A 27217-nucleotide genomic window follows, 5' to 3' on the forward strand; every position below is an offset into this window, starting at 1 on the left:
ACTAATTTGTAAACAATATTCTTAACCTGCCTCACTAATGTCTTAGTTAACAGCGAGATAACTTCCCATCTCCAGTACTCAATGCCCTGACTGATGGAAGCCAGTGTGACAAATGCCTTCTTCACCTCAGGACAAATTTTATTTACTGGAGATGCTTTATTGGTTTACTTCTGTGTGATACAGCTTTTTATTTAGCTATTAGTTCTAGTTTTAAGAAAGAATTGTGTTTGTTTAAAATTAATAAAAAGGAGATGCATATACATTAATAAAGCAGAGGGTTTAATGTAGTATAATACATCAGGTGTTTCAAAACAACATCAGCAAATACACTTTGCTCTGTATGACAAAGATAAATGCAAATGAGCAAAAGGGTGGTCAATCAGGGAAAGGTTAAGATGCCTCTTTGAGGAAGGAGGGAGGGGAAGATAGGGGGCAGAGAGGGAATTTCATGCCTTGGCTGAAGGCATAATCATTCTGAGAAGAGCGAGGATCATGGAGCTGGTAGTAGATGGATTTGAAAATAAGGATGAGAAATTCTGCTTAACTGGGAGTTGTTGCTAGTTTTCAAGCACAGGGATGACGGATGAAGGAACTTAATGTGAGTTAGGACATGGATCAAGTTCTAAATTACCTCAGTGTTATTGGAATGAGAGCAGCCAGCCAGCAGTGCACTGGAATAGATGTCCACAGGTAATTATGGTAAGGGTGAAGGATTCATCAGTTGAGTTGATGTAAATATTGTATTGTGCAAAATCACTGAACACAATTCCATCTTACCTGATACAGCCATTAAAAAAAAAATTACAATATCTCATCACACTACCTAATAATATGCTGGGTGTTTCCCCACTGCCAACCTTCCATTCTAAATGGTTCACAGTGCATGTGAAGAAAGCTGTCCTCCTGTCAATCCAGACTCTGCTCCTTCATCACCTCGAACACAGGTGGGCTTACCGTGCCCCAATGGATGGGTTTGAAATTCTCAATGACTTTCTAATTAATCTTCACATAAGGATACAAAAACATCTCCAACTTCAGTTGAGGTTAAAAATAGATCCACATTTTTATTTCCCAGCTATCTCCATGAAGTTTCAGTAATGCTTTTGTGTTGATTTACACAATGCAAACTGATAAAATTGACATAATAAAACAGTTTTAATTATTTTCACAACTTTCTAATCAACTCTCAAACCACTGTGTGCAAAAATAGGTAATTTGTAATGACCTAAGGTTGAAAATAGAAAATACGTTGTTTTGCAGAATACTTTTCTTCTAAAGTATCTAAAATATTTCAATAAAAACTTGTCCCTTTTAAAAAGGGAATCTATTTGAGTATGAGTATCATTTGACAAAAGATCCTTTTATGTTGTAACAGTAAACAATGCAGTTAAAATATAAACATTAAGTGGCATTTGTTTCATTGTATCACACTACGGGATCAAGGCATATTGACTATAGAAAACTGATGTGTAGTTAGGTACCCCAGAGCATTTAAAACAGTGTATGGAAGTCCTTTGAAACAAACTTAGTTCATGGTTGTGGGATGGAAGTCTATTTATTTTTACTACAGGCAGCAATGGGTGTATTTTATCTAGATCTCACCTTTCTGTTCCACCCAAAATTACTTCAGCCACCTTCCCCACTGAAATGGTGGCGAAGGGCGGTCGTGTACCAGGATAGTTGGGCCAAAAGAACATTCAGAACCAATGCAAGTTCTTATTTAACCAAGATAAATCTGAAGCTTCACACACAAAATGCTGGAGGAACTCAGCAGGTCAGGTAACATCTATGGACAAGAGTAAACAGTCGACGTTTCCGGCCAAGACCCTTCATCAGGACTAAAAGGGAAGGGGAGGAGATGCCGAATTAAAAGTTAGGGGGAAGGGGAAAGGAGCTAACTGGAAGGTGATAGGTGAAGCCAGGTTAGTGGGGACGGTCAACGGCTGGACAAGAAAGAATCTGACAGGAGAGGAGAGTGGACAATAGGAGAATGGGAAGGAGGAAGGGACGTAGGGTGAAATAATAGGCAGATAGGTCAGAGTGGGGTATAGAGGAGGGGGAGGGAAATTTTGTTCACCAGAAGGAGAAATCGATATTTATACAATCAATTCAGAGGGTACCCAAATGGAATACAAGAGTGGTCTCATCTTGGCACAAGAGGAGGCCATGGATTGACATGTTGGAATGGGAATTAAAAATGTTTGGCCACTGGGAAGTCCCACTTGTGGCAGATGGTGCGGAGGGACTAGATAAAGTGGTTCCCCAACTTACAATGGGTCTCACCAATATAGAGACCGCATTGAGAGCGCCCGACACAATAGGCAACCCCAGCAAATTTGCAGATGAAGTGTTGCCTCACCTGAAGGACTGCTCTGAAGTCTGCACATGCATAACCGCCTGGTACGGGCACTGCAGAGAGTGGTATGGACAGCCCAGCGCATTTGTGAACGTGAACTTCCCTCCACTGGGGGCGTGGGCATTTACAGAAGCAGGTGCGTAAAGAAGGCCTGGAAGATCATCGGGGAGACCGGTCACCCCAACCATAAACTGTTTCAGTTGCTTCCATCTGGCAAGGGGTACCGCAGCATTAAAGCCAGGGCCAACAGGCTATGGGAGAGCTTCTTGCTGCAAGCCATTAGACTTTTAAATTCACATGTCTGTACATTGCGATGGAGTCACAACTCAAAAGTTTTCACCCCCTCACATTGTGGGATGGATGTAAGATTTAAATAAATTCTGTTCTATTCTCTCACTTGGGTTGCATAGATTCTACGTCAAAGTTGATCCAGGGTTGTTCAAAGTGAAGACAATTTGATCATTAGGGTGAAAACCACCAAATAATACAAAAATCAGCCGTTGTTTAATGAGTAAACACTGTTGCTTGTGAATCAGAAGGTCAGGGGTCTAAGCCTTAATCCAAGTAGTCGAGCACAAAATCCCAGACTACTGTGTTAGTGTGGTAATGAAGGACTGAGAACTCTTGAATGTGCTGATTCTGATTTGACATTAAACAGAAGACCTGTTTGCTTTCAAGTGAATGCAGAACTTACATATACTTGTACATTGTGTCTTATAGGATTACCTTTATATTCACTGTGGTGTTTATGCTTTTTGTGTTTTCTTTAATGCTGCATCAGATTTGGAGTAATATTCATTTTGTTCTCCTTTACACTCATGTACTGAAGAACGACAATAGAAAATCTTGATTCTTGAAGAAGATCAGGGCATTTCTTCCCATAGTCCTGGCCAATACTTATCCTTAATTTATCACCAGAGTAGATTAACTGGTCAGAAACACTTTACTGTTTGGATGAGATTCTTGTGTGAAAATGACTTGTCACATTTCCTCATGTTACAACAATAATTATATTTCAAGTATAGTTCATTGCCTTAAAACAGTTCAGGAGATCCTGGACAGGGTATTAAAGGCACTTTCAAAAAAACAAGTCTTTTCATTCAGTTCATCAGTAGTTACAACTACCTGTCCAAAAAAGATGAAATTCCAATCTTGGTGTGGCCTCAACCCAATTAATTTGGCACTTAGTTAGCAATTTCAAAGTCTTCTGCTAAATCAGATGAACAACAAGAACAGAGAAGGCAGAACCAACAGCTAGACCCAAAGAAAGGAAAAAGGACATCACAATTCCAGAATGCTCAGATAATTCTTTTGACACAATCTTTGGTCCATAAATCATTGGCAGAGTTCCCAAGTAGCCATTGGTGAAGCCTAAAATTGAGATGAAGATAGCTGGATAAAAATCCTGAGCAAACAATACCATGTGTAAGTGGTCTCGGGGCTGGTAATTACAGAGTATAAACAAAGGCAGGAGCAATGTTCGCAACACCACCAGGATGGGAAGAAATTTACTCTTTGGTCCAGGGATTTGGATCCAGGCAGTTACTTGTCGACCAGTCCAGTCTGCGAAGTTATATAAGAGGAAGCTGATCAGAGGTACAAAGTATTTGGTGGTCCATACGCTGTTTGATTTCTTTGAGACTGACTTGATATTGGAAGAGAGGGATGGGAAAATAATAATGGAAATGAAAAAGGTGTAAAACACACTGAAGCCCAGGGCTGCAGTCTTTCTGAGGATTAGTCCCAGTTGAGAAGCCACAGAGGCATCACTGGACAGGGAGTCACTCCTGACCGACCCTTCAAACGAGTTGGTTTCACTGCTCTGTATGCTGCCATTTTCATCTCCGGGATGTTGCATTCTTTCATTCAGATTCTTCAGATAGTAGCTAAGAATTAATAGTTAAAATATTAACATTCTAAGTAACACTGGTTAATTGGTTTATGTCACATGTAGTGAGATACAGTATAAAGCTTTGGTTCGCATACCATCCAGACATCATTCCATACACAAGTACATAGAGGCAGTAGGACAATTACTTTGAACCTGAGGCACTTCCAACGATCTCACTATGATACGCAAGGGTCTAAGGGGTATTCATAGGGCAAATGACAAGTGGCCTTCTTTTCCTATTAGGTGGAAAGTCTAGGGTCCATTGTCTTAGGATAGAGAACATGAGAAATAAAAGGAGTAGGTCATTCGTCATCTTGTGTATACTCTGACATTTAATAAGACTGTGGTTGGTTTTTTCAACCATAGCACCATACACCTGCACTTGCTCCATTGCGCTGTCTAACATGCTTTACTTAGCCAATAGAAAACACAGATGAAATGTTTAATAGTGTTTTGTGGGATCTTACTACAAACTGTATTGAAATGTCCACTGCATTTTAATGCAATTTGTTCATTATGAAGCACTTTGTCATATAATAAAGTGTTTTGGCATAGAATAGCACAGCACAGTACAGGCCCTTCGGCCCACAATGTTATGCCGACCCTCAAACCCTGCCTCCCATATAACCCCCCACCTTAAATCCCTCCATATACCTGTCTCGTAGTCTCTTTGCTGTTTTCTAACAGCAAATCTCTTTTCTTAAGACATACTTTATACACACACAAAACAAATTAATCTTAAGAGACAAATGTTCCTATTTATTATTTTTTGGGGGGGGGGGATTCTGCCCTAGACCATCCCACCATCCTTTAATAAGCACATTAAAATTTAATTTAACCTTTTGTCATCTACCTGGATATCTCACATGGTAGCGTCAAATTTTGGTGGAACCCTTTAAACTCCAACGTGGAACTAGACAAGGTGCCCTTTGAGCCCTCTGCTTTTTGATTTGGTATTAGAACCAATAGCAATTGCTTTTCGAGAGTCTAAAGAGATTACTGGTATTTTAAGGAGAGGTACTATTCATAAAGTGTTGCTCTATGCTGATGATTTATTGCTTACCTCATTACCATTTGTGTTCTGTTTACTGACTAATTTTAGTCAGTTCTCAAGATATAAATTAAATTTACATAAGAGTGAACTGTTTCCTTTAAAAACAATTTAATACCAACTGATATTAACCTTCCTTTTAAAATTTAAAGAAAACAATTTACGTATTTAGAAGTAACAATTACTAAGAATTATAAAGATTTATTTAAGGAAAAGTTTTGAAGTTTAATGAAGTATGTTAAAAAGCACTTTCTAATTGGTCGCCTCTCTCTTTATCACTGATTGGCCAAATTAATCCTATTAAAATGAATATCTTACCTAAATTTATATACCTTTTTCGAGCTCTGCCTGGTTTTATTCCTAAATCTTTTTTTGACTCTTTGGATTCAATTCTTTCTTCCTATATATGGAAGAATAAAAAACCTTGTATAAATAAAGCTCACCTTCAAAAAACCAAACAGAACGGAGGCTTTGCCTTACCCAATAATAGGTTATACAGGTCCACAATCCCTTATCCGAAATTCTTGGGGCCAGTTGCCAGTTGCATTTCGGAATTCAGAATTTTTCGGATTTCAGACTGCACTCCACCCCCCCCCCCACCCGATTCCAAAAAACACGTATGCTCAAGTCCCTATTTAACCTGTCTCAATGCGGTGGAGTTTAGGACCCAGTGGTGCACCAAACCTATGCACATCCTCCCGTATACTTTAAATAGATTACTTATAATAGCTAATCCAATGTAAATGCTATGTTAATAATTGTTATACTGTATTGTTTAGAGAATAATGACAAGAAAAAATTTTATTTTCAACAAAAACATTCAATAAAACATAAAAATATACAGCTTCAAACGAATCGAATCAAACACACGGTAAATGACTTATTGGAATAAATGTAGAACGTCACTGTCACTATAAAACTTCAGTAACTTGTCTTTCTGTTTATTTAAATCATATACGGTGGTAGTCCCAACACTATTTTCTTCAGTAAGATGCCGCACAGACACACCACGATCAAGCTTCTGCAATAACTCCACTTGCTGCGTTACTGATAGAGAAGATTCCTTCTCTTTTTCTCATTGTTACCCATAGGGGTATCTGCAGCTCTTTTTGACATTTTCACAGTGAAATTAAACACAAAGTCAACAGTGAACACAAAATATCAGCGAACAGCAACTGCACGTGTAACCAGTATGAGCACTGAGCCACAACTGACGTCTGGCGGCCTGTGCTAGTGCTGCCACGTCACACCTGAGTGACGTCAGCTGTTGGTGAGAAAACTTCGGTTTTCGGAGCTTTTGGATTTCAGAATTTCGGATAAAGGAATGTGCACCTGTATTTTTGGGCAGTTAATGTATGAAATATTACGTTCTGGATGTATTACATTAACCATAAGAATTACCCTATATGAGTTTCATCAGAATAATGAAATTTCCCAGTATTTCTTTACTTGGATCCTCACTTCCTTTATCTTTAAATAAACTAACTGACAATGTGGTGGTCAAACATACTTTGAGGATTTGGTTACAGCTTAGAAAACATTTTGGTTTATTGAGATTCTCCCTCTCAAGTCCCATCTTTCTAATTTTTTTAAAACCATCTTTAATTGACTTATCTTTTAAAGAATGGGATAGATTGGGTATTAAACAATTTCAGGATTTGTTTGATTGAGGGAATCTCTCTTCTTTTGTGCAACTTTCAACGAAATTTAATCTTTCCAATACTCACTTTTTTCAATACTTACAGATTAGAGATTTTTTAAGATCTCAATTACATACATTTCCTATAAGTCCAGATAAGAATAGATACAATTTTTAATCTGAAATCCTTTGATAACGGTTCAATATCTTACATTTATGGTCTACTGTTGGGACTGAAAAAGGCCTCTTTAGATAAAATTGAAGAAGATTGGGAAAAGGATTTACAGATTTTCATATCCGAAGAGAGCTGGAAGATTATTTTAAAATTGATTAATTCTTCATCATTATGTGCTCGTCATTCTTTATTACAATTCAAAGTGGTACATAGAGTTCATATGTCTAAAGACAAGCTCTCTCATTTCTACATAGATATTTCCCCTTACTGTGATAGATGTACTAATGGAGTGGCCACACTAATTCATATGATTTGGACATGTCGGAGCATTGAAAATTTTTGGAAAGATGTGTTTCAAACTTTTTCTGTACTTTTCAATGTCAGTTTTAAGCCCAATCCTTTGATTGCCGTGTTTGGTATTGTTGAGGATAGTGTTACAAAATTGAAGCCATCTAATTTGCAGGTATTGGCCTTTATGTCTCTTATGGCCAGGAGTCTGCCCTGCACACTCATGTTCAATGGCTATCTGATGTTGTGCCTTGATCTAGAGAAGATTCGTTGTCGATTTCTGATTCTAAACCTGATTTTCTAAAGTTATGGGGACCCTTTCTGAATTATTTTCATAATCTTTGAACTGTTATTAAAGTATGGATCTGAGCCATTATTATTATTATATCATATGGTAAAGTATTTTTCTTTCTTCTCTTTTTTTTTACCAAGCAGCTCATTTTGGTAGTGGGGGTAGATTTTTTTAATAAAATACAATTATTTTATTTCATTTCATAATTCAATCTTTTTTTCTACATGATTGATTTGGAATATGGGATATTGTGATCATATTACTGTGATTTAAATGTAATGTAATTCGCATTATTTACTTGTATTCTTATGAATTTTGTATTTGTATTCATGTAATTTATATAATATCAATAAAAATATTGAAAAAGAAATTTTGGTGGAAACACTCTTGTGAAGCACTGCCAATTTTCTTTAATAAAAGGTCTAAATACTAATAGCAGTTGAATGGTTTACTTAGATGTGTCAGATCAGTTATGTAATATTGCCAAATGGCAACAGAGAAACAGGGCTTGGAGTGGAGCAAAATTAATTGCAGTGTATCGTGACACCCGAAAACTTCAATCCGTCTTAAACAAAATGCTGGAGGAACTCAGCAGTCAGACAGCATCTATGGAGGAGAATAAGCAGTTGATGTTTTGGGCCAAGGTTCTTCTTCATGACTGCAAAGGAAGGGGGAAGAAGCTAGAATAAGGAGGAGGAGCCCTTACTTCATCACCTCTCCCCACTCACCTATCTTCCCCCTCACCTGATTTCACCTATCATCTGTCAGTTTGTATTCCTTCCTCTCCAATCCCACTCTCCCACACACCTCATTATTCTGACTTCTGCTCCCTTCCTCCTTTCCAGCCTTGATGAAAGGTCTTGGCCAGAAACATTAATTGTTTATTCACCTCCATAGATGCTGCCTGACTTAATGAGTTCCTCCAGCATCTTGTTTGTGTCGGTCAAGATTTCCGGCATCTGCAGTACGTCTTATGTTTCAAATCCATTTTAGTCTGTATGCACCTTAATGCAAAGCCAGCGAGAAAAATGAAAACATGCAGTTTGAGGCAAGTTCCTCAGGTTATAACTAAAGCATGTTAGTGATCTGAGGAAACTAAGCTGAGCCACACTCAAACGCTATGAAATGCAAATGTCGAAACTGATTTACTAGCAGGAAGAGATTGGGAACATTTTATTCCCCATTAGTCTCATTCGTCTCCAGTGACAAGAACACAACTGTTGACAAGATTGTAACTTAAATTTATTAGCCATTACTGGGACTGTCTGAATTTTAATTATGCTGGAGGAAAAAGCAAAATCGATGTAAAGGATGTCAGCACAGATAAATAGAATACCTTCTCACTTCACGCTCACTGCACCAATGTGACATTTCCCAATCTCTTCACGGGGATGCATCTAATGAATGCCAATATATCCTTGGCCACATTTCTGTTGTGGAGTTGCATATAAACATTACCCAAAAACTTGTTCACTTCAGGAATTTTCTTGCAAAAAAAAACTACTTTCCCCGTCATACAAATTAGCCATGCACTTGATATTAAAATTCTCAGATTCCTCTGAAGCCCCCAACACTCCCCATCTTCAAAAACTCCCCCTTGTTGTCCAGTGAAATGCTGTGGTAGTGTAATTAAATACAAGGACACCCAGGCACAAGAAATGATCAAAGTCACCAACATTCAATCACTGTCTATATTTTTCTGCTTCTGGAAGATGCTCCTTTTTAAACCAAGCTTTTGGTCACAAGAGATTCTGCAGATGCTGGAAATCTTCAACAACACACAAAATGCAGGAGGTATTCTGCAAGTTAAGCAGCATCCATGGAGAGGAATAAATAGCTGATGTTTTGGGCTGAGACCCTTAATCAGCTTTTTGGCCATTTTGATACCTACTAGCTCCTAGCAGAGGAGAGTCAATATTTTAAAATTCATTCACAGGACATGGACACTGGTGGCACTGCTGACAGTGATTGACCGCCACCAATTGCCAATGAACTAAGGAGACAGTTAATTATATCAGATGACTGGGAAGTCACAGGCAAGAACAGTGGATTCCTGTAATGAATGTGTGTGTGTCAAATGGATTTAAAAGTAACAACCTGAGGTGTTCTTTGTCAGCAATTGTAAGTTGTGGGATACTATGTTTAATATGTTGACGCCGGAGATGTGGTGTCACTTGAAGGCTGCCTAGCACAATTCTCATTGATTTGATGCAAGCAATGCATTTCACTGTATGTTTCAATGTACATGGGACAAAAAAAAACTAATCTTTATCTTTAAAGTTCCAGATATATTTAATTACTTCAATTCCCTAAATGCCATGATGGGATTCAACCTCTTGCTCCTGGATGAATAGACAAGAACCCTAATAAGAATTTACTAACTTCAGCTATTGCCTCGTGAAACTACTGGAATGTTTCACAACATTAAAGGCACTTTAAAGAAGCAGGATAATTGGATGGACTACTTGAGTCACAGTACAAGGCTTTGCTCTAAACCTGGAACACCCCTGCTTGTAAGCACAACCAAATATACAATTCATTTTGCAATTATTAGATGAGCAGCAGAGATGTGAAATAGAGATTCTAGCTGCTGGAAGAACAATGAATAAGAAACACTCCGGAAAGGGGTCTCGGCCTGAAACGTCGACTGTTTATTCATTTCCATAGATGCTTCCTGACCTGGTGAGTTCCTCCGGGATTTTTTTGGTGTTGTTTTGGAGTTCCAACATCTGTAGACTTTCTTGTGTTTATGAATAAGAAACATACTTACTTGGAATATGGGATGGTAGGCAGTAGCAAGTAGATGATGATGCAGATCACAAGGAAGATATCCGCAGTAATAAAATAGGCTAGTGCACTGTCCAAAATAGAACCAGCAGCAGCCAGGTCAACTATTGAAGCAACTGCACTAATTGTTCCACCCATGGCTTGCCCTACACAAGAAACAAGGAAAGAAGTGAATGTGAGCCCAACTATATCAAACCATCATTAAGAATTCGGTGTGAGACCAAACTACTGGATGAACTCAGCAAGTTAAGGCAGCATCTGCTGAGAGAAACGGGCAATTAACATTTCAGGCGGAGACCCTTCATCTGGACTCCGCAGATGAAATTCCAGATTCAGATTCCAACATCTACAGTCTTTTGTGTCTCCACAAGGAATTTGGCGATTCTATTTCAATTATTTGTTTTCAGGATGTGAATACCACCAACAATGCTGGTAATTATTGTCCCTCCTTAACTGCCCTCAGATTGGGAAGCAGTTAACAGAAAATGAAATTGGTAGATGAAATTTTTAAAAACTAGTTCAGAAAAAGAACACTGCGCAGCTCAAGGCAGCATCTGTGGAAAAGAAACAGTTAACATTTCAAGTTTGGGAACCTTCAACAAAACCAGAAGGGCTAAAAAAACAAGTCAGCTTTCAGTAGCAGAGAAGGTGGGGAGGGATGGATAGAACAAAGAGGGTATCTCTGATAATGTGAGACTACATTAATGTAGCAAAAGCTGCAGGTTGGATTAGGTTATGTTTTGAATATGGCTGTGGGGAGGACAGCAGGCCAGACCAGACAAAGAGGCAGAGAAAAACAGGGCCAAAATTGAACTTGTATTTTTGGATCAATGCTCTAAGCTGCTGGTCCAGTAATTTAACCACTAGCCATGCTCTCATTGACCGACCGAGGAAGTTCGAAGGATTTCGTTCCCTCTATGTTTATATTGTTCAGTAGCTCCGTCCAATATCCAAGGAAATATTAGGCGACAAATGCCAAGTTTGCTGCCTTTCAAGCATCTGAAGAGCCAGAATCAGAATCGGGTTTATCATTATTGACATATGTCATGAAGCTTGTTTGTTTTGCAGTAGCAATACAGTAAGACTTAAAATCACTACGTTTATACTTTATACTTTATTGTCGCCAAACAATTGATACTAGAACGTACAATCATCACAGTGATATTTGATTCTGTGCCTCCCGCTCCCTGGGTTACAACTATTAAATATTAAAAATAGTAAAAATTAATAAATATTAAAAATTTAAATTATAAATCATAAATAGAAAATAGAAAATAGAAAAATTGAAAGTAAGGTAGTGCAAAAAAAAAACCGAGAGGCAGGTCCGGATATATGGAGGGTACGGCCCAGATCCGGGTCAGGATTCAACTTATCACAGTTGGAAAGAAGCTGTTCCCAAATCTGGCCGTACGAGTCTTCAAGCTCCTGAGCCTTCTCCCAGAGGGAAGAGGGACGAAAAGTGTGCTGGCTGGGTGAGTCATGTCCTTGATTATCCTGGCAGCACTGCTCCGACAGCGTGCGGTGTAAAGTGGGTCCAAGGATGGAAGATTGGTTTGTGTGATGTGCTGCGCTGTGTTCACGATCTTCTGCAGCTTCTTTCGGTCTTGGACAGGACAACTTCCATACCAGCTTGAGATGCACCTTAGAAGAATGCTTTCTACGGTGCATGTATAAAAATTAGTGAGGGATTTAGAGGACAGGCCAGATTCTTTAGTTTTCTCAGGAAGTAAAGGCGCTGGTGGGCCTTCTTGGCCCACAAAAAAAGTTACAAAAGAAAAACAATAATTAATGTAAAAGCATCCAGTGATTCTTACAATAGAGGGAATGGAGATGTGTTCCTTATTGCAGAGGTAGCCAAGAGAAGATTAAAACTGGGGTTTAAAATCAAGATGTAAAGAGGCACATTAAATAAAATGTCCACTGCTGGCACTAGGTTTTATTCCGATCTCATGTGATGTCTATCTGGAGTTTGCATGCTCTTTCTGTGACCATGTGGGCTTCTGCCAGATGCTAGTTTCCTCTCACGTGCTAATGCCAAAAGAATCAGAGGAGTTGATGGGCACATCAGAGAGAACAAGCTGCAGAACTACAGGGAAACTGCTCTAATGGGAGCTGACAGAAATAATTGCTCAAGGTTCAATAAGTAGATGAGACAGGGTTAAAGACTTAGGCCAAAAAGAAAAGCAATTATGACAATTTATGTGTTTACTGAGCAACAGCTAATGGTAGGTTTTGAAAAAGAAATGGATAATTACTTAAGGAAAAATAATTCCAAAACTGAAGTTAGAATCTAGGTGGATTAACTGGACTAATATCTGCAAGAAACTCTATGGGATGAATGGTCTTCTGCTTTGATTCCAAACAGCAGATGATTCATGAAGAATTAAATGAAAATTTCCTCATCTAGAATGATAGAAACATGGGACTTAGTACATCAGGAACTTCTAAGACAAAATCCACTGATACGTTTTGGAGAAGCTGATGAAATGAACAAGGGAGAAAGGAATGGAGGGATAGGCTGATCAGTATTTGATCAATAAACTTACCTGAAATCAAAGCCTGGGCATTTCTCATGGGAAATCTTCCAACCTCTCCAAACACGCTTCCCAGAAGCACATTTGAAGCTCCACTGACAATGGCCACACAGCTCATAGTCAGACCAAAGAACCCATAAGTCCATGTAGAGGTGTCCACTTTGACCAGAACTGTGGTGACACAGAATATAACAAGCATGACGAACAGTGATGACAGCACTCGAACTTTAGCAGAAATTCTAAAAGGGAATAAAATGGAAGTGGTGATTTTTAAAGGTTATAAACTACAACACAGCAGTCAACTACACTGCAATTTGACATTTTAATGAACACAGATACATCTTTGAAGGTGGAGAGATGACGTGGTTGCTGAAAAAGCATTTAAGGTTTTTGGCTTTACTGACAGGAGAAATCAGGTATGAAATCAAGTATGTAAAAGTTATGTTAAATTTGGTTATATCTTGCCTGAAGTACAAAATTCAATTCTGGGAAGGATCTGGATGGAATAAAGAAATTGAAACTCTATTTTGGGTAGAGGTGACTGACCAGAAGATAAAGAAACATCAGCACCTGCAAGTTCCCCTCCAACTGCACATCATCACAACTTGGAAATAGACAAACGTTTGTAATTGCCACTCCTGTTGCTAGAGTTAAATCCTCCCAACAATGGTCAAGGCATACCTTCAACACAGACTGGACAATTCAAGAAGGTGGCTTGCCACTTTAACAGCAATAAATGCTCACCTTAACATCAACATCTATACCCTGTAAAGAAGTTTTAAAATATGAAGTCAGAAGTTCCAGGTAGCAGGAAAGTGTTATTATCAGGAGGTAGTGAACTTTGCAGAGTTACAGAGTGCAGCAAAGATTCACTAGAATCTAGGGGTGAGGGTTTTAACTGTTTGATTGGAATATGGATGCAGGGCTTAATTTTTTCTGCTTCAAGAATGTGAACATTTGATCGAAATTTTCAAAATCATGAACAGAGTTTACAGGGATATTGAGCACCACCTACATCCAGTGGAGGGGCTACAGTATCTTTACACACTCTGCATGATTATGTACGTTGAGCCTTTATTACCAAAAGAACCAAAACTGATACAAGGAAGGAAATGCTTACAGAATATGTTGCTGCGATAGTTGCAAGGACAGTGGACGAGGATGCAACAAGAATTTTTCAAAGGGGAATTGAATATTTAAAGCAGAAAACAAATTACAGAGCTATGGTGAAAGGGCATGAGATCTTTGAAAGAGCTAACACAGTGCAATGGGCTGAAAGGCTTCTTTCTGAGCAGTATCCAGAAAGCTTACAAGCACTTTGTAAAGCACTTCCCCTTTATTAGTTAAAATAACGACTCTAAAAGAATAAGCACTGTTAATAAGGATCTGGGATGTCAAAGGCCAATCTAAGTTTCTTTTAGCATTGCTGCCTTGTAGTGATTAACAGTTTTTACTGATATTGATCAGATTAAACACCACTGCAATACTTTTCAATGCACCCCGGAATTGAATCCGTGTTGCTTTCATCCTAAAAATTTTCATCCGAGCTGGATACAGAGAAACAAGGATCAAACTCTGACCCCAAAACTTACTTGTCCACCAGGAGGTAGTTGACGATCAGGAACAGTATAGCAGGTACGGTTGATGCAATCGAAAGATAACTTTCGAAGTAACTCTGAAAAAGAAATCAAGAGAATCACATGAGACTGTGCACCCATCAGATTGTTGCAGTAGCTTAAAAAGCAGTGTTGCAGGACATTGAGTCATTAGAGAAGGTACAAAAAAAAATTACTTTTTATTTTTTCAATGTAGAACAGGGGTCCCCAACCTTTTTTGCACTGCGCACCGGTTTAATATTGACAATATTCTTGTGGACCAGTCGACCATGGGGGTGGCGGGGGGGGTAGGGTTGCCAACGAACAAGAGTGGCAGTCAAATGCGTTGTTTACCCGAAAGACTACAATGGCCATGAAGCCTTGCGCAGGCACCAGTGCGCATGCGCATCGTGACCTGCCAATTCCCACCCCGCTCGCCCCCCCCCACCAAATCTTTTTTGGCGATTCTGTTCGTGGGGTGGGTGTTAATCACTACTGGAATATAGGCGATAAGTGGGTAATACACTCAATTTTGTTTCTAAAAGGGTTTATTTGACGAGTTTAATATTAAACACACAGCGCATATTTTCCTCGCATGTATACAGTGATAAGTCAATTATCAGGGGAGGACAGGGGTGCTTGAAGTGTTGAACGAACTTCCAGTAGAAGTGGTAAAGGCAGGTTCGATATTATCATTTAAAGAAAAACTGGATAGGTATATGGACAGGAAAGGAATGGAAGGTTATGGGCTGTGTGCAGGTTGGCGGGACTAAGTGAGAGTAGCGTTTGGCACGGACTAGAAGGGCCGAGATGGCCTGTTTCCGTGCTTTAATTGTTATACGGTCACTTCTAAGTCAATAGCATCATAACATTTTAAGTAACATTTGGATATTAAACACACAGCACATATTTTCCCCGTATAAATATATAAAATCATTGCAACACACCAATATTGCTGAATCAGTGGGAGCCCTGGGCTTGTTTCCCTGCAACAACACGGTCCTATTGAGGGGTGATGGGAGACAGCGATATTCAAAGGGGGTTCCTTATGTCCAGTCTATTCCGCGATTTAGTTTTCGTTGTATTCATTGCAGAAAATTCCGCTGCGCAGAAAAATGTTGGAAATGAAAGCAACGTTTTCAGTGCTTTCGTGGCTATCTCAGGATATTCAGCCTTGACTTTGATCCAAAATGCCGACAGAGGTGTTATGTCAAACATACTTTTCAGCCCGTCGTCATTTGCAAGCTCGAGGAGTTGATCTCCTTCCCACCCTGACACGGATGACGCGCGGGTTACAACCTCGCATGCGTAATGGCTGATCGGTGGCCATGACAGGGAATTAGGAAAGGTGCAGCTGACTCATATCGCTTCCTCGCGGCCCGGTAGCGCATGCTCTGCGGCCCGGTACAGGTCCGCGGCCCAGTGGTTGGGGACCGCTAATGTAGAAGAATATCGCCAACAAGGCCATCTGTAATTATCTCTTGAACGGAATGCCGTACTAGGGCACTTCAGGGTCACTTAAGAAACTACTTCAATATTGCAAAACAGAAGGGATTGAAAGAAGGTTAGGTGAAATGGATTGGGGTGATGCGTGGGAGAAAATTAGCACTGGTGGCAACTATCTGAACTGCAAAAGTACAGGCCATGTTTGTGGGAAACAGCTGTCTAAAATGAGAGAAGAATAAGCACCAATAGATACCAGGCTAAACAACATAAATTAGTAAAGTGGATTATTGTTGCCACATGTACCAAAGTTCGTTTTGCATGGCATCTATACAGGTTGCTTCATCATATCAGTGCATCAAGTTAATACGAGAAAAGATAACAGAATGCAGACTGAAGTGTCACAATTACAGAGAAAATGCAGTGCAAGCAGGCAATAGGGTGCAAGACCACACGGAGAACATTTTTCAGGAAGATGCCAGTAACACTGATTATTACCTCGCTAATTTTAGGAGGGAAGTGGGTATAGTGTGTCAAGTACATTTTTGTCTCTATTTATTATTGGGAAGAACATTTATATTATTTAATTTGCATTATTTATTAGCAGCTGCTTAGAGAAAGTGGGGAGGCATTCATTAAAATTGGATGACCTGATAAAGGTCTTCAAGATTATCACAGGATTTTGGAGTCAAGCAGCTTTTATGTATTTGAAATGCACGCAGACAGATTAGTTCAGGGTAGAATCACAAACACAAAATAATCTTCAGATACTAGAAATCCAGGCAACACACACAAAATGCTGGAGGAACTCAGCAGGCCAGGCAACATCTATAGAAAAGAATTAACAGTTGACATTTTGGGCCGAGACCCTTCATCAGGTCAGGTTGGTTTGGGGTATCACCCTCTTTTAAAAAAAAACCACTGTTGTTTTTATAGAAATGTCCAATCTTTCTCTCACCTAACATTGGGTCACAGGTAGTCAAATTTAAGGGATTTCATTACCCAGTTTGCCTTAGTGGGATTTGGACTCTTGAATAATGAGTTGCTCTCCAACAGCTTTACCTTTCCACTACCCTACTCAATTACCCAATGAAAAGTCCTCAGGCCTGATGAATGGTCTCGGCCCAAAACAGCAACTGTTTACTTCTCTCAATGGATGCTGCCTGGCCTGTTGAGTTCCTCCAGCATTGTGTCTGTTGCTTTGGATTTCCAGTATCTGCAGACATTCCTGTACTCAATGAAAAGGCCGCTACACATTAGACTTAGCAACATGCCTATTTACACAATACTCACGCTGAGGTCATTCTGCTGGTGAGAATCTGTGCCATTGCCCAGTTTATACAACCAATAATGCTTGGCAGTGCAGAAGAAATTCCAAGGCAGTAGTGAGCCAATACCAAGGATGAAAAAAATCCCATATACAGCATTGAAGGTATCTGGAGGTGGCTTGCGGAAATGGCTCCTAACCAATGGCTTTGAAATTAGGGGATCCTCTTCTGATATTTGTGAGCTTGGGAATGTGCAGTAAGAGTCTTGAATTTCCATCGTTTCTAAAACTGGAACAACTGCAATCTATACCACCCCCTCTTTAGAACTGCTATTTTCTGAAACAAAAAAGAAAACAAGACAATTATCTGTTTTTTTTCCCAGAATGCAGCTGAACTGTTTACGTCTGGATAACTCCCAAGCCTTTGAATTCCTTGAAAAATGATGGGATTCCTATGTGAACATAAGCAATAGAAATAGGAGGACATTCAGCCCCTCATGCGGAGCAATTTAATCAGATCGTGGCTGGTAGTTTACCTCAGAATGACTTGCTGGCACTAATTTATGTTCCCTTGATTCTCTTAGTATCACAAAAATCTATTAAATGAATACATGCAGCTCCACAACTTTCTTGATAGAAAATTATTAAGAAATACATAGAGTAGGCCATTTGGCCTTTCATGTCTGCTCTGCTATTCAATGAGATCATAGTTGAGTATTTTTTTAAACCTCAATGCCACTTTCATGTACTAACCCCACACCTCTCAAGTCCATAATATCTAAAACCTTATTATGTTGCACGTACTCAGTGACTGAGCTTCCTCAGCATTTCAGGACAGGGAATTCCTCTCTGAGTGAAGAAAATTTTGCTCACATCCTATCTAAATAATTGAGCTCTGGTTCTAACTACTCAAGTCAGCGGAAACATCAACTATTCACCTATCCTGCCAAGCACTTTATGTTTTACGTATAGCTCGAGCAAAACCTCTATTCTTGTAGTCAAATCTTTACAATACAATTACTTGCTGAAAGAATATATTAACTTTCAGTGATGTACAAGAACATCCAGATCCCTCTAAGCATTAATGTCTTTCATTCTCTATTTAAGATACTCTGCCTTTCCATTTTTAAAAAAATAGTGGATGACAACAACTATCCACATTATTGTCCTTCCATGAATAATCCTTTCTATTGATTTAGTCTGACAATATTCTCCTAAAGCCTCTCTGTGTCCTCCCCATAACCCACTCTGCCATCCAGCTTTGTATCATTAACAAACTTGAAGACACTACACTTGATTGCATCCTCCACATCACTGATATAGTCTGACAGTGGGGTCTTGACACTGATCTCTGTGTAACTTGCAGGCTTTCTGTCCCTTTAAGATGTTTTTAATTTTGGTTTTACAAATGTTACTCTCTTTTATCTCATTAATTTTAAACCTGTTATTCTCTAGTTCTTTTGGTTTTTGTGTATCAATTTTTTGTTTTGTTGCTTCTATGAAGATGGACACAAAATAATTGATAAATTCCTCTGTCACTTTTATCTCCCACTATAACTTGTCCCACTTCATTCTAAGCTACCCATATCAACTTCATCTAATTATAAAGTTTATGTTTCTTTGGAATATCCACAGAAGTCACAACAACTTGTTTTTATCTTTCTTGTTGGATTACTCCATATTACACTTTTCCTTTGTTTACCAATGCTTTGATCATCTTTTTCTGAATTTTTTTATCAGTGCTCACATTTACTGTCTTGCCAATATTAAGCCTTTTCCTCAGATCTAATACTATTCCGTTTAGCCACAGCTGGATCTCTTTTTCCCCATTCAGTTTTGTACCTTGAAATAATGTAGATTTGATTATTTCCGCATGTTAGTTCTAACCCTCAACCATCAGGCTCTTGAAGAAAAGGGGAAAACTACACTCAACGTCACTTACTCCATCACTGAAATGCTCCCACAACCAATGATCTCACTTTCAAGGACTCTTTATCTCACTACCTCATGTTCTTGTTATTTAATATTGCTCTTTATCTATATTTGCATTTGAACAATTTGTTGTCTTCAACACACTTGGTTATTCTTTCACTGATCCTGTTATAGTTAGTATTCTATAGATTTGCTGAGTATGCCCACAAGAAGCTAAATTTCACAGTCATATATGGTAACATATGTACGTTGATATTAAAATTTACTTTGAACTTAGCCACTGTTTATCTATTATCATATCTTCTCAGGTTCTACTACTGCTAAATCATGCCATCATAGCTTGTTCATGTTCCTTTAATATCAAAATACCTATCAATCTGAATACATGCACTCAGGCTCCACAACAGGAAAAGAGACCCAGTTCTGGCTAACACTAATGATATTAACTCAAAGGAAAGGGTTCATCATTTTGCCAAAAACAGCAGCAGATTCACCTGTCTTCATTCAGGCCCCCAAACAGTCCTTCCAGATGAGGCAACACTTCACCTGTGAATCTGCTGGGGTTAACAATTGCAGACATCCCACCTCTCCTGGGGGTTCTGGGAGTCTCCCGCATATTAATAGTGGCTCCCTGATGCCCGCAAATTATATACAATGTCCCGGAAATCAATTTCTTTGAGAGCGCGCGCGCGCACGCCATGGCAGAGTGTTCCAAAGAAAATATAAAATGTAAGTCACCCCAGACTACACTAATGTGTACCCCTGCCTAATAGGGGTCAAAAATAATGACAGTGTTATTCACTGCACTGTTTGCAACAGTGACTTTTCTATTGCCCATGATGGGTTAAGACTGTAAAAGACATATTGAGGTGAGTTTAACAGGTGTCATTCGCTCATTAGCATAGCTAACGTTATTTAAACTAGCTGACTAGCTGCTAAGGAGCTACTCTAATGCAGACATCCCACTTCTCCCGGAAGTTCCGGGAGTCTCCCGCAAATTGATGGTGCTACCTCCCTGAAATGAGTTTTTGCAGGGTGGGATGTCTGCTATTGTGTCCAGTGCTCCTGATGTGGCCTCCTCTATATTGGTGAGACCTATCGTAAATTGGGGGATCACTTCGTTGAGCACCCCCTCCACTCTAACCGCCAAAGGCTAAACTTCCTGGTGGCCAAACATTGTAATTTTAATTCCCGTTCCCGTCCCAATATGTTAGTCCATGGCATCCTCTTATGTCAAGATGAAGCCACCCTCATGGTGGAGGAGCAACATCTTATATTCCATCTGGGTAGACTCCAACCTAATGGCATGAATATCGATTTCTCCTTCCGGTAAAAAAAATTTCCCTGCCCCTCTCCTCTTCTATTTCCCATTAGCCTTTTACCTATTCTCACCTGCCTATCACTTCCCTCAGGTCTCGTCCCCCTTCCTTTCTCCAATGGTCCACTCTCCTCTCCTAACATAGTCATAGTCATAGTTTATTGATCCCAGGGGAAATTGGTTTTCGTTACAGCTGCAGCATAAATAATTAAATAGTAATAAAACCATAAATAGTTAAATAGTAATATGTAAATTATGCCAGGAAATAAGTCCAGGACCAGCCCATTGGCTCAGGGTGTCTGACCTTCCAAGGGAGGAGTTGTAAAGTTTGACGGCCACAGGCAGGAATGACTTCCTATGACGCTCTGTGTTGCATCTCGGTGGAATGAGTCTCTGGCTGAATGTACTCCTGTGCCCACTCAGTACATTATGTAGTAGATGGGACACATTGACCAAGATAGCATGCAACTTGGACAGCATCCTCTTTTCTGACACCACCGTCAGAGTGTCCAGTTCCATCCCCACAACATCACTGGCCTTACGAATGAGTTGGTTGATTCTGTTGGTGTCTGCTACCCTCAGCCTGCTGCCCCGGCACACAACAGCGAACATGATAGCACTGGCCACCACAGACTCGTAGAACATCCTCAGCATCGTCCGGCAGATGTTGAAGGACCTCAGTCTCCTCAGGAAATAGAGACGGCTCTGACCCTTCTTGTAGACAGCCTCAGTGTTCTTTGACCAGTCCAGTTTATTGTCAATTCGTATGCCCAGGTATTTGTAATCCTCCACCATGTCCACACTGACCCCCTGGATGGAAACAGGAGTCAACGGTACCTTAGCTCTCCTCAGGTCTACCACCAGCTCCTTAGTCTTTTTCACATTAAGCTGCAGATAATTCTGCTCACACCATGTGACCAAGTTTCCTACCGTAGCCCTGTACTCAGCCTCATCTCCCTTGCTGATGCATCCAACTATGGCAGAGTCATCAGAAAACTTCTGAAGATGACAAGACTCTGTGCAGTAGGTGAAGTCCGAGGTGTAAATGGTGAAGAGAAAGGGAGACAAGACAGTCCCCTGTGGAGCCCCAGTGCTGCTGATCACTCTGTCGGACACACACTGGTACAAGCACACATACTGTGGTCTGCCAGTCAGGTAATCAAGAATCCATGACACCTGGAAAGCATCCACCTGCAAGGCTGTCAGCTTCTCCCCCAGCAGATTCCCTCTTCTCTATCCCTTTACCTTTCCCACCCACCTGGCTTCACTTATCACTTTCAAGTTAGCCTCCTTCTCCTCTCCCACCTTTTTATTCTGGTGACTTCCCTCTTCCTTTTCCGTCCTGAGGAAAGGTCTTGGCCCGAAATATCGACTGTTCAATCTTTTCCACAGATGCTGCATGACCTGCTGAGTTCCTCTAACATAGTGTGTACTTTTATATTTGTGTGCTATAGCACTTACTTTTTATTCATAGTTATTTTGTAAATAACATTATTTTTTGCATTTCTGGTCAGATGCTAACTGCACTTCATTGGCTTTGTATCCGTACTCGGCACAATAACAATAAAGTTGAATCTAATCTACTGCTTTCGACTTCCAGCATCTGCAGACTTTCTCTTGTTTGTAAACCTGACTATGTGAAAATTTCAGAAAAGGTGGTCAAGGCATTGGTAAGCAACAGAGAAAGTGGAACACAAATTTCAGATCGAATTACCATATCTTTTCACATTCTACTGCCAAATCACACCATCATAACTTGTTTTGTTTAAAGATCTTAGTTACAATTTAACTAATCTCTATCAATCTTCAGGTAAAACCCACTGTCATGGCGATCTTAATGTTCTTTGAAAACTCCTTAACCATCAGATTATGAATTAGTTCTTCTTCATTACACAATACTGAAACCAACTAACTTTGTATCCCTTTTTTCATACTGGTTTAGAAACTCTATCATACTCTACAAATTGCTCTTCCACAAAGTTACTGCCTGTTTGACCAGCCTACATATATTTTAAGAGCCCTTTTCAGCATTGTATTACTCCTATTACATACACCTCTATTTTCACTGCCTTATATTTAACTCTGCATCATAGAGACTTAGGCTACCTCCACACTATGCCGGATAATTTTGAAAACGCTGGTTTCGAGTAAAAACGACAGGCGTGCACACTAAGCGTTTTTCAAAATATCTCCGTCCACATTAGGCGGATATTTGGGCGAATCTCCTCCTACTGGGCATGCGCAGGACACACAGAAAACAAGTGAAGAGGAAACGGTGTACTTGGTGCGCGTTTGTCCAGTTACAGAGTAGAAAAACTTTAAAGGAATTGCTCTTGGCTGTCGCGCAGGAGGACTTAAAACTTAAAAAAAACAAATACTGGAGCGTATGGAGGCAACCGACAGGGAGTTCACGGACAGTATGACCCGGCTGAAGACGAACATTGAAAAACTGACTAACTCTGTTGCATTAATAAAGCACCTTGTTAAATGTATAAAACATCTGCATCAGCGTTACCTTGTATTTCCATACAATGTTACATTAGGCTGTTACACATCTATTGTCAGAGAAGTACTTGCATAAATAGGTAAACCACCTTCATACAAGCAAGGACAGAAAACAGGGCGAAGTGAGTGTACTTATTCACTTCTTCACTTCGTTGTTAAAACAACGAACATCTGCTCCAGCACGTCATGACAGCGTTTTTTTAAATAGTCAAAAAAACTCACTTTACAATTTAACTCTCACGCCGTTCACACCGACTGCGCGTTGTAACAGCTTGTGCAGTACCAAGCAGAAGCAGAAAAAAGCATTGTTGTTGTGTTGTCATGACAATGTTTTTAAATCTCTCTGGTTATCCCGTACACACTACGCCGGATATTAAGCGTTTTCAGATTTATTCGCTCTGGAGAGTGTTTTCAAAAATCTCCGTTTTCGGGGGCTGAAAACACCGGCTCAGTGTGGACGGGAGGGCAAAACAAAGAGAAAAAGCTTTGTTTTCAAAATTATTCGGCGTAGTGTGGACGTACCCTTAGTATCCATGAACAACTCCCTATGTTTTAAGGACAAAAGAAAATTGATGCCACTCATAAAAGGTCAACTCTCCCATCCCTGGAATTATGCTACTGAATATCTTTTGGATCACATCTTGCAGCCTCTACCCGCTTTCTGCTCCTTGCTGCTTTTTTAAAAAACTTAATCCAAAGTGACTCTACTTGAAATGCTAAGATGGGCGTCACTGTTATTTTAACAGCATTCCTTATTATCAGATTATCACTCATCAAATGAAAATATTTAAAAAAAAACTGAAGACAGAAATCTGAAGTAAAAGCACAAAATGCTACAGATACTTAGCAGGTTGGGAGGCATCTATGGAAAGAGAAATAGAGTTCACTTTTCACACACTGATCAGATAACCTTGTTTACTTAGTTCTGCTGTGGTTGTACTAAATTTATCCGATCAGAGACATCTTCCCATCCCAACCCTCCTTCCCTGCAGCTTTCTGAGTCCTCCCCAGCTCCAATGAAGGATTTTTGACTTGAAATGTTGACTCTCTTGCCTTTTCTACATGTGATCTTACCCACTGCGTATCCCCAGCATTTTCTGTTTTAAATTACTTCTTCCCACGCCCACTTTCCCCAATCACTTTTAAATACATCCTGGAATACTTAATTCCCCATGTCAATCATTTTGTAAAGTCTGCTATGGCTAGTCATTCATTTGCTTGTTACAAATGCTCCATTCATTATGGTTAAAAAATCTTCAATTCCCCTCCCCACTCCATTTTTCCCTGCTCCAGTTGGAGGTCCATCATTTTTATACATTGTGTTCTTACTTGACAAAAGTTGGTTATCTCTCACCGTTTCCCCACTCTGCTCTTTCACTTTTAACTTCTGAAATTCCCAATCATCCCCCAGTGTTAAAATCTCAACTCCAGCCCTAATTATTCAATTTGCTAACGCATTGATCCTAACCCAATCAAACAAAGTTTTACAACAGAACAGCTCTATCTATGCATGGAACAGATGCCAATGCCTCATGAGTTAAAACCTACTTCTCCCTAACCAATCTCTGCCCCCGGCATTCAGCTCTTAGATCCTGTCAATCCAATTACAGTTTGTGACTTTACTTTTTTTTATTTGGACCTTTACAACTTGTATTCCATCCGGAAAATGTCTTCCTTTGTTCGAGATGTCCTGTTTGTTTCCATATGAAACATTACACTGTACTGTGAGAAACCTCAGGATTATCTCAAGGCTCGCCATAACTGCCTTACCAGTTGTCACACCCTCCAGTTTTGCTTGACTGACTAGTTTTGCAGCAGTTAATCTGAGGGGCATCAATGCTTCTCATTTACCTATACAAAGTGTTTAGGTAAATTTCCTCTCCCGTGATGCATTGCAGTCTCCAAATCTCAGGCTCCAGCTCATCAACTCTCAGCAAACGTTCCATGAGCAGCAAGCTCTTTCACATAGATGTTGTCACCGTGGATGACAGTGGTTTCCATCAGCTCCCACATACTACTGTAGCAACACATCATCCATCTTCATTTGATTAATTTAAATGTTTCTCTTATTTTGATTGCAGCTCTATAAAGCTCTGGTTAGACCACACTTAAGAGTATTGTGTTCAGTTCTGGCCACTTCATTCTGGGAAGGAAGTGGAAGCTTTAGTGAGGGTACTTAGGAGATTTACCAGGATGCTGCCTGGATTAGGGTGCATGTCTTCTGAGGAAAGGTTGAGTGAGTTAGAGTGTTTCTCTTTGGAGCAGAGGAGCATGAGAGGTGACTTGATAGAGATGAGGCGTTGACAGTGTGGCCAGCCAGAGCCTTTTTCCTAGGGTGGAATTGGCTAATACAATCAAGCATAATTTTAAGATGATTGGATGAAAATATCAGAGGGATGCCAGAGGTAATTTCTTTTTTAAACACAGGAAGTGGTGGCTGTGTGAAACGTATTGCCAGGGTTGGTGGCAGAGGCAGATACATTGAAGACATTTAGCAGACTCTTAAGCACATGGATGAAAGAAAAATGGAGGGCTAAGCAGGAGGGAAGCATTAAATTGATCTTGGGAGCAGGTTAAAAGGTTGACACAACATTATGGGCATTGTTCTATGTTCTTTAGAAATCAAATTACACCTTCGCCAAAATGCATATTTCCTTAACCGAGCACTGGATGGATACTGCACAACAGACTGACCTTTCAAATCCCACAGACTTGTTTCCACATATGGCAGGTTCTGAATCAGCTGACTTTGGTCAACCAGTTCTAACTAGTGATGCAGTTGTTTGGGAGATGGTAGCTTACGGACTACCAATGACTACTTTCAGTGAAAATTAGCCAGTTTTTATAAGAAGAGAAACAATAGTTCTAAATTGAACTCCAACCTCTCTGTCTACCTCACCCTGACTGGTGAGCTCTGGTGTAATGGCTAGCGTGTTGGACTTCTACTGATGAGTGATCAAGTAATTCAAAGGTGTGGGTTTGAGTCTCAATAGAGTCAGCATTTAAAAAGTATTCTAAAGGGAGGATGTGACAACCTTGGCTGACAAGGGAATTCAAAGACAGCATAAAAGCAAAGGACAACAAATAAAAGCATATAATATAGCAAAAGTTAGTGAGAAGTTAGAGGTCAATTATTTGTGTGCATGCGCCGGTCGTGCATGCAGCCTGGTACAGCCGTTCCCATCTATTTTTACTTTCTTCTTCTTACTTTTTAACTTACGTTATTTTTTGTATTTTTTTCTCACGGTAACACATCGAAGCTGCACCCTCTCTAACATGCTGGTAGAGAGTTTTATTTGGGTTTCTCTTTAGCGCTGGAAATGGTTACATCCCGACACGTGGGACAGAAGCAAGGTCGCACTGTGTATTCCAGCTAATGCCAGCCATTTTAGCGAGCAGAGCGGCGGACACCCCTGCTGAAATCCGGAGGAAAGCACACAGAGGATGCAGAGGGGGATCACAAAGTTGAGGAAAGCGGACTGGGTCGAGACAACAGAGACTTATGGAGAAGAGGAGTTTGGTGGGTAATACCGTTCCGGCTGACCGGAAGTGCACTGAGAGCGGTAAGCGTAAAGGAGTTGGGTGCTTACTGATCTGGTTAACAACAGATGGTGCAATCCGGGTCATATTACGATCGAGGAACGTGTTTGCAGACTGGATACTGAACTTCTTACTGTTAGACTTCGGCCACATTCCACCATGATACAACACTTGGCAGCACGGGAGGTCGTTCCTGCCCGTGGCCATCGAACGTGCACCTCCTCCCGTGGAGGGTCAGACACCCTGAGCCAATAGACTGGTCCTGGACTTATTTTCCATCCGGCATAGTTTGCATTTTGCTGTTTAATTGTTCGTGGTTTTTGTATTGCTATATTTACGCTCTATTCTTGGTTGGTGCGGCTGTAATGAAACCAAATTTCCCTCGGGATTAATAAAGTATATCTATCTATCTATGTTAGGGAAGCCTTTAAAATTGAACAGAAGGCAACTAAAAAAGCAACGAGGAGAGAAAAGATGAAATATGAAGGTTAAGCTAGTCAATAGTATAAAAGAGGATACCAAAAGATTTTTTTTTCCAAATATACGAAGAGTAAAAGAATCGAGAGTAGATATTGGACCACTGGAAAATAATGTTGGAGAGGTA

General features: G+C 40.0%; 1 protein-coding gene across 9 annotated transcripts in view; it reads right to left on the reverse strand.

Annotated features, from left to right (window-relative positions):
* Positions 1-286: 286 nt before the first annotated feature.
* The window catches only part of slc29a3 (solute carrier family 29 member 3), a 33114-nt gene continuing 6183 nt past the window's right edge, over positions 287-27217 (reverse strand). For 4 of the 9 annotated variants that reach the window (XM_063070592.1, XM_063070593.1, XM_063070595.1 and 1 more), the window contains exons 2-6: positions 17345-17655; positions 14606-14688; positions 13026-13252; positions 10463-10625; positions 287-4242 (exon numbers count right to left, since the gene is read on the reverse strand). In XM_063070592.1, the coding sequence (XP_062926662.1) occupies positions 3567-4242; positions 10463-10625; positions 13026-13252; positions 14606-14688; positions 17345-17596 (1401 nt within the window). In that variant the 5' untranslated portion in view covers positions 17597-17655 and the 3' untranslated portion in view covers positions 287-3566. Of the gene's footprint in view, positions 4243-5616; positions 5699-5983; positions 6631-10462; positions 10626-13025; positions 13253-14605; positions 14689-17344; positions 17656-20872; positions 21002-24924; positions 27199-27217 lie in introns of those variants that run through there. The other 5 variants (XM_063070596.1, XM_063070597.1, XM_063070600.1 and 2 more) reach the window with 5 other exon arrangements.

The sequence above is a fragment of the Mobula hypostoma genome, chromosome 18 (assembly GCF_963921235.1).
Source record: "Mobula hypostoma chromosome 18, sMobHyp1.1, whole genome shotgun sequence".
Classification (NCBI taxonomy): domain Eukaryota; kingdom Metazoa; phylum Chordata; class Chondrichthyes; order Myliobatiformes; family Myliobatidae; genus Mobula; species Mobula hypostoma.